At 37.1% G+C, this 8874-nt stretch overlaps 1 protein-coding gene and 1 non-coding gene across 2 annotated transcripts; one reads left to right on the forward strand and one right to left on the reverse strand.

The window, feature by feature from the left end:
• Positions 1–5477: 5477 nt before the first annotated feature.
• Positions 5478–5549, reverse strand: TRNAC-GCA. The gene has a single exon. It is a non-coding gene; the product is annotated as a tRNA-Cys (tRNA).
• A 977-nt stretch (positions 5550–6526) lies between these two features.
• LOC113338109 (methionine gamma-lyase-like) lies at positions 6527–8436 on the forward strand. The gene is made up of 2 exons (XM_026583630.1): positions 6527–7535; positions 7676–8436. Exons 1-2 carry the CDS (start codon positions 6749–6751, stop codon positions 8239–8241), a joined length of 1353 nt encoding a protein of 450 aa, XP_026439415.1. The 5' UTR covers positions 6527–6748; the 3' UTR covers positions 8242–8436.
• Positions 8437–8874: the final 438 nt, after the last annotated feature.

The following is an 8874-nucleotide window of genomic DNA, read 5'->3' on the forward strand; positions in this document are numbered from 1 at the left end:
AAGAATGATAAAATTGTAAAGTGACACAAGGTTTACGTGGTTCGATCAATTTGATCTACATCCACGGGGTTAGGTTTTACTATGATTATTAGTAATTACATCTTGATTGCATGGATACTCCATTAATGAGTATTTGGAGCTCTAGGTTCTTTAAGGAGATAATAATAATACAACCAATTCTACTTTCTCTCTGTACATAATGTATCCTCTCCTAAAGTGTGTCTCTCTTTCTGATTATCTATCTCCTTTCTCTCTCTTGCCTTTCTCTTTATATAGGTGTTTACATAGTGGATGACAACTAAGGTACAACTAACATTTCCCCTAATTTCGGATCTGGCTTGCGGTATTTTCGCAAGCTTACAAATTTAACATTCGCAACATTCCTAATTTTCGCACGATCATCATATTTTTCTCACGTTTAAGCTGATGTCATCTGTTATGTCATTTCTGAAATCATTCTGCGATGTCTTCGTGATGTATTACTAGTAATTTCGCAAGCGTGTTATTGTTGCGAGATTCTGATCCTACACTTATAATAGGCCTTAACTGGGTCATTAACTGGTTTATGTTTTGTGTTGATCCGGCCATAATAAGAATAGTACAGTTTCTATGAAATCCCTCTTCAATCAATAAACTAAAATAAAAAACAATAACTACCAAAATCAGAATGAATGGGGAAAAATGTCTGGCGATTTTGGCAACGAAATCATAATTGAAGTCTAAAAATTTATGATCTTATGATGGTAACCTGAAAAAGTGTTGAGCGAATGTATATTCAATGCAAACAAACATGAATGCAGTGCGAAAACAATCAAATTTCATAAATAGCAAGTACACTCCAAATATTGTGGCGGCTATGGTCACAGGTAAATATGGGTGCGGAGGAAAAGTTCAAAAAGAAATTCAATAACCTTCCTAAGCGAGGAGTCGTAGGCTGAAGAAACTACACCAATCAAGATAGACATGGAAAACCATTGTCACAAATGACCCTCCTCCAGATGGAAAGTATGTTGTTATCCTCCCTACTCCAAATAAATTAAGAATGGATTAGCTCCAAGAAAAAGTGCTCAAAATTTTGGTGCCACATTTTAAGCTATCAAACCAACAAAACAACTCATAAAAAAAAAACTCATGCACATTATTCCCTAATGAAGGGGCTTCAGAGATGGTAGAATGGTTCCTAAGCTACTCAAACAAAAACTCATGAATGTTTCCTTGACTAAAGAATTTAGTAGCATTTTTTACAATAAGCATAATAAGAAGATTACAACAAAAACTAAGAGACATACACGATAAAAAGATTACCTCCATCTTTAATCCTAGGATCATTTGCAGCAATTGAGCTTCATCATTTGGCGGCATTCATCCAATATTTTGCTCTTGTAATCAAGCAATCTGTATTACCTTCGATATGCAACCAATTTAAGAAGATAACTCTTGAAACACTTCTAATATGATGGAGAATTAAAGTCAAATTATAAAAATCAGTACATACTTACTTCAACTGTTAACATTACTCTAATATGTGCTCTGAACTCAAGTCTAAGGCAATTAAGAATTGAAAATCAAAAACTACACCATAAACAAAAAATAAAAAAGAACCGAATACTTCATTGAAAATTTAAACAAACACTTTGGAAGCAACCGAGTAAAATCAAAATGTACACCTAAAAAAATGAGCATACTTAAATTCTAATAAAAAGTGCCTTAAGTAACAAAAACCGATTTTCTTTTGATATTTCATATCATTTTAAGTGCTACTGTTCCAGGATTATGCCTATACTGCTTCCTTTGAATTTCTTACAACAAAACAACATCAAACAAAATTAGAATTTGGGGCTACAATCACAGTCGGTAGATAATCAACATCACGAAACTACCGATTGTGAAAGTAAAGAAATTTGAAATTTTATTAGATTTTGAAAAATTAGAAACATGATTCTATTATCATTATCATCCTTGTTTATGTGGATGATATTCTCATCACTGGATCCTCACTTACATCTTCCAATCAGGTCATTTCTCAATTATCAGCTTCTTTTCCAGTTAAAGATTTGGGTCCAATTCATTACTTTCTATGGCTAGAAATCAAAAAATGACACAACTATGCATCTTTCTCAAACCAAGTATGTTGAAGAAGACCAACATGTTAGATGTCAATCCTTGCTCTTCTCTAGCCATTGCTGATACTAAATTGAGCAAATATGAGGGTGAACCTTTAGCTGATGCTTCTGATTATAGATCTCTTGTTGGAGCTCTTCAATATGTTACTTGACTAGGCCAGAAATCTGCTATGCAGTAAATCAGGTTTGCCAAAACATGAGTAATACCACCATTGTTCACCATGTAGCTGCTAAAAGAATTCTTAGGTATATAAATAACACTCTTCATTTTGGTATTGTTATACAACAAGGTTTGACTGCCTTATCATCTTACCTTGATTTTGATTGGGCTGGTAATCCTGGTGATAGAAGATCTACCAGTGGTTTTTGTGTCTTCTTTGGAGGCAGTCTTATTTATTGGTCATCTAAAAAGCAGTCTACAGTTGCTAGGAGTTCAACAGAGGTTGAATACCGGTCCTTAGCTTATACTGTGATCGATGTCGTATGCGTCAAAAATAAATTACTTTCTCACTACTCAAAATATAAAATATAGCAAGGGCAAGAAAGGATCGTTCCCACAGAGAGGTCTTGGGTTGTCAAGTTGTTTCGGTTTCTCAAATAACAATTGGGGGGTTTTCTTATTTTATGTAAACTAAAAGTAAAACAAGTAAAATAAACAAGCAAATCAGAAATATGTGAAAGTATTGGTTAAGGATTTCATCTTCAATCACAAACATGTTCTTGTAATAATTAGAATTGATATTTAATCTCTCATTATCAAAAGCCCTAAGATACCTAGTCGAAAGAATATCCCGCAATTTCCTGATTTCGTCACACATACATGTAAAACGATGCAAGTATGAATTCTACCAAAAGAATAACCTAGCGCCTTGCGCTAATCAAGTTCAATTCCCATGGAGCATTAAGATTCATGAATTAGGCTAATCAATGCAATTGAAATACATTGCGGAAAAAATTCGAACAAAGGTCATGGTTCACATATGATTACAAGGATGCATCACTACAAGCTATAACCATATTTATGCTACTTGTGTTCAAGGATTATCGCTCGATGATTAACCCTAAACTAGCAACAGATGTGATTACAAGTTCTACCAATTTGCAACTTGACAAAACAAACAATCAATCATGTTGTAATACGTCAATCATACAACTATATTTTCAGAGAATCATGAACGATAAATATGAGACAAAATTAATATATTGAATCAAAGAACCATGTTATGTGAAATCCAATTAATCCATAACCAATAATAAAAACTAGCACATATTCATGGAGTTCATAACAAGAATAAAGAGAAGAACCATGTTTCTAAACCCTAGAACAAAGGTAGAAGTAGAGATTAAAGATAGAACCTATAGAGATTCCTCTTAAATAGTTTTCCAAATTATAGAAGTGCACGTGCCTCAACTAAGCTGGACAGCAACACACTTCTATCTGCTACTTCTTGCAAACCACCAGCTTCAGTACCCTCTAGCTAAGCTGCAGCACCAACACCAACACAATTACCAGCTCCTTGCTCAAACCTCCTGTTTGATTCTGCGAAAACCATCCAACCAGAAATCATCATTTCAACAACAACCCATTGCTTCTGCTCATTTCATTCATTCAACATTTATAACCAATTTGTTTTAAACCATCTTGATCATCACTTCCATTGCAGCTGCTCCACAACCCATTCTGCAGTTCCATACTTCATCTCAGCTGTGTATCAACAGATCTTCACCATCTTGCAGCTCACTTCACAGCCCTAGGCTTACCTGCAACAGCTTCATTAGCTCCTTACCATCTTGCAGTCTTGGCAGTCCATAGTAGCATCACCTGCAGTATCTTCGTTGTTCCCTGATCACAGTAAAATCCAGATGCACACAAATTCCATCTCCTTTTTCTACACACAGTATACTCTCTTCACAGCCTCCATTATAGACTTCCAGAAACACCCACAATTCCATCAGCAACAACTCAACTTCAGTCCCTGGTTATCAGCTGAAACATCATCTAAACAAGCTGTAATATCCCTTAGCAGGAAGCCACGAAACCATGGTAGCAGCACATGTATTTCCCGCCCGAGCTCAACCAAATCACCTTCGGGTTAAGCCACTTCATACAATTCCAGTTCAAATACCTGTAAATCAATCCACCAACACAAATACGAGCTATTGGTTCACACAAACACCCAACAAAACTCATGTCTTCCACAGCTTCTCTCAACTGAATTCATGGCTTCACAATACCTTCTTTATCTGTCGAGAACAAAGCACCAGTAACCCCTTGGGTAAACACCCATTGTACAGACTCTGCAATGACATCCCCTGCCATTGTGTTTACATGTTCACTGAAATGACCTAACTCCTTCCGACAAACACACTTCAATTCATTCCCTGTAGAGCAATACACCAAATTCGAATACAGCAGCTTCCTCTTTTAACTGAAATCCAGCTCAGTTCAGCTCTCGTAAATACCCATCAATCTCAGGCCGCAGTAACGTCTTCTTCACTGATTTCCGGCATCAATACAAGCTCAAAACTCAACCGAATCACCACAACATTAAGCCATTCCTCCTGATTGCCAAACCCAACAGCAACAGATTCCCAAATTCTGCTCTTTCCCATTCACGAATTTGTCCTAAAATCATCTCGTTCCGCAGCTGAATCAGTGACTGCAAACCCCATTTCTTCCATGTGATTCTGTCCCAAATCGAACCCATTTCAGCTCCGAACTCGAGCCGCAAAGACACCAAAGCTCAGCATCATCTTCTTGTTCTTGTTGTTGTTGAATTCCTTTGCAAAACCACTTAATCATCCACACAAATCAGGCCAGCAACAACTTCAGTTATTCCCTCTCTTGGTTGATTCTGAATGGTACTACCGATCTCTGCTGACCCATCTCGATCTCCGGCAAGCAGCAAGAAGGAATGTAGACTCTCATGACTCGAACTGATGAAGGATTCGATCCCCTAATTTTTCTCTTCTTCATCTGCACATGTGCGGTGCCTTGGTGGTGAAATCCAGTCACCTCCTTCCTTCTCAGCTGGTACAAGTGAGCCCCTCCGTGCTAAGCCCATGACTGCCTTCAAACTAGCATGTGTAGTCCACCTAGCTCGTGACTCAATTTGCATGAGTTCAGACTTCAGAGTTGCCTGCCACCAACGTCCTTGGTCTCCGGTTTATTGGCATGGCGTTTTTGTTCTTCTTTAAATTCTTTCACCACAACAGTCGTCTCTTACTTCTCAGATTCACTTCTCATTGAAAAAAAATAAATACTTCTCAGATTCACTTCTCATCGAAAAAAATAAAATAAAAAATAAATACTTCTCAGATTCACTTCTCATCGAAAAAAAATAAAATAAAATAAGGGCCCAACCAGGTTCGAACCGGTGACCTCTTGATCTGCAGTCAAATGCTCTGCCACTGAGCTATGGACCCATGATTCGTTGATCCTGCTTTAAATTTAGAATTTGTTGTATAGGATACTCACTGCCGCTACATCACATCGAAGATTTTATAAATTTGGAATTTGTTGATCCTGCTTTAAAAAAAATAATTGCCTGTTATTATAATCAAAGCGGCTTTGATTATAATAACTTATCTCACCTCAACAATACGTAGATGATACTGCATCCTAAATGGGGCTCGATTTAAAGAGTTATTTCATCACTATGTTTCGAGGTGGTCTCTAGATGAAAAATCAATAATGCGGAATTTTACCACATTCGCAAAGTTGGGCTGTACAACTGTGGTGATTGATTGTGATCACATGACTAGATTCAGATGAGATTCAAACAAAACAAGTAAAAAGAAAGTACACTTTCTCCATCCTCCATACTCAATGGAAGACAATATCAGTACCTTGGATAAGGGTATGACCTGAACACACTTTGGAACTAAGCAAATGACACTGACCTGGGATAAGGATTCCACCACTTATGGAACACGTCGTCCTGCTTAACATTGTTATCATATACACGTGGACGTGAGCATGAGATGACGATAAAAAGTGTTCACGTATCACACACGTGATTTGTTACCAGAAAGCAGAGACTTGAGAAAAGTAGTTGTTTTCATTCCAACTTCGTGTCGAGTTGGAATTCTCCCCAATTGGTCCGCATCTAACGCATGAAATTGCACCAAGTACACGCGTGGAAATGTCAAGGACACCATATACACGTAGCCCCAAAGATGGTGTACAAATTCTCCACCTATCAAGGGACATCAAGGACAAAAGTGTTTGGTACACGTAGATGATGACATGCAATTTTGGCTCTCATCTTCCCGCGCGCCCATGAACAACGTGTACCTATACGCAAGCATGGGTTTGCATTCCACTCCGTGAAACTTTCAATCCAGAATCTCTCTCTCTTTATTTCCCGATTTACACCCGTGAATCACAATCCCAAACTCGTTATGCTCTCGTATATACCATATATGTCTACATACGATGTATCTATATAATCTAATTCTATGTTGAAACGTATGTTCCTATTAATTACTCTCTCTCTCTCTCTCTATATATATATATATAGTACGCCATACATCTTCATTACCATACTAAACAATTTTCCCTTTGCCTTCCCTTTGTTTCTTCAAAACCTAAGCCGCTTTAATCAAGTTTTTATATTTCATCCATGGCAGAGGTAGAAAACAGTGTCAAAGTTGTTGCTCATCCCGTTAGCAAGAAAAGATCAAAAGATGCCGATAAACAAACCTTTATCACGTCGAAGAAAGCATCCCTATTGTTTAAGGACGGTGGTGATCGGATTGATCCAGCGTCGGCGTTAGCAAACGCAAGGCACGAGTTCGGTGAGCATGGAGGGGTAAACATGTCAATTGAAGCGTCGGCAACGTTTACAGTGATGGAACCTGACACTATGAGAAAAATGTTCAATGGTGAATTAGGAGCTGATCGGGATTTTTTCATTTATAGCCGACATTTTAATCCGACAGTTTTGAATCTTAGCCGTTCGATGGCAGCAATGGAAGGTACGGAAGCTGCTTATTGTACTTCAAGTGGTATGTCAGCTATATCGTCTGTTTTGATGCAGCTATGTTCCAGTGGTGGACATGTTGTTGCTTCTCAATGCTTATATGGTGGTACGCATGCTTTGTTAACACATTTTCTGCCTAGAGTTTGTAATATCACAACTACCTTTGTTGATGTCAAGGATTTGGGGAGTGTTAGAAATGCGATCGTGGAAGGGAAGACGAAAGTGTTGTATTTTGAATCAATTTCTAACCCAACTTTGGATGTTGCTAATGTGTCTGAGCTTTGTAGGATAGCTCATGATAATGGTGTTATGGTTGTTGTTGATAATACTTTTGCACCTATGGTTTTGTCTCCGGCTCGACTTGGTGCTGATGTTGTTGTTCATAGTATTTCCAAATATATCAGCGGGGGAGCCGATATCATCGCAGGTATGTCACTCTTTATTTCTTACACCAAAATGTTTTTTATATCTGTTATTCAAGGATTATCTTTATTATTATTTTTTTCTTTCAGTTAATTGGATTTTTTTCCTCAAAAACATTTTTTTATTCATAATTTAACAACGCAGGTGCGATATGTGGGCCGGCAAGTGTAGTGAACTCTATGATGGATCTTCATCAAGGGGCATTGATGTTATTGGGACCCACAATGAATGCTAAAGTTGCATTTGAGCTGTCGGAAAGGATCCCTCACTTGAGCTTAAGAATGAAAGCTCATTGTCATAGAGCCTTAACATATGCAACAAGAATGAAGAAAATGGGCTTGAAAGTCATATACCCGGGGCTTGAAGAACACCCTGATCACAAACTTTTGAAATCAATAGCCAACCCAGACTATGGATTTGGTGGAATTCTTTGCTTGGACATGGAAACCGAGGATCGAGCAAATCGTTTAATGAATCAGTTGCAAAATTGTACTCAGTTTGGTTTGATGGCAGTGAGTTTGGGTTATTATGAAACACTTATGTCGTGTTCTTCGAGCAGTACTAGTAGTGAGCTGAATAACGAGGAGAAAGAATTGGCGGGGATATCTCCAGGGTTGATTAGAATGTCGGTCGGATATACTGGAACATTAGAACAAAGATGGAGCCAGTTTGAGAAAGCTATCACTCGGATGTCAGATGGAAAGCTGTGAAAATATGCTAGATGATGCTTGATCAATCGACTTAGATTTCTGTTCAATCTGATTCCTTCTTTCTTATTTGTTTGTTTAGAATCTTGAATTGTTTTCACTTGATTATAATGTGTCATACTTGGTACAATTTTATGTTCGTTGTTATTGTACTTTGTTCAAGGACAATTATTAATATCAAAAATGATATTCCCTCGACATTAAATAAAAGAGTATTTTACTACGTAATAGGTGTTATCTATATTAGATTTTAAAATTGGCCTTTACGCTTGATTTTTCCTTTTTATTGAACGACTGCCTTTAAACATGATTGATTTTCAAAATAGTAGTCTATCTACAACTTGAAAAAATATTAAACCATTTTATTTTTTATGTTAAAATCTGTAGTATTCTACGTATTTAATGATTTTGATATCTTCCAATGCTAAGAAAGTATTCATTATATATTCAATATTTCCCCCTAAATTATAGTCTAACCTGGTTGATAATTTAGACTGCACCTGTGTTATAACACCTTCTGGTTACTAATTATGTAGACTCTCCCTTCTTTTAGGTCTTCTGATTGAAACTGCATTGTCTTTTGCCCTAAAATTTACATTCATCTCTTTGCTAATTTGGCCTCTTATAAATTGTGAC

The sequence above is a fragment of the Papaver somniferum genome, unplaced genomic scaffold (genome assembly GCF_003573695.1).
Source record: "Papaver somniferum cultivar HN1 unplaced genomic scaffold, ASM357369v1 unplaced-scaffold_18, whole genome shotgun sequence".
NCBI lineage: Eukaryota > Viridiplantae > Streptophyta > Magnoliopsida > Ranunculales > Papaveraceae > Papaver > Papaver somniferum.

Coding starts and splice junctions, on each gene's coding strand:
- LOC113338109 (XM_026583630.1), top strand. CDS start 6,749: ATGGCAGAGGTAGAAAACAGTGTCAAAGTTGTTGCTCATCCCGTTAGC. Junction 7,536..7,675: donor GGGAGCCGATATCATCGCAG/GTATGTCACTCT, acceptor TTAACAACGCAG/GTGCGATATGTGGGCCGGCA.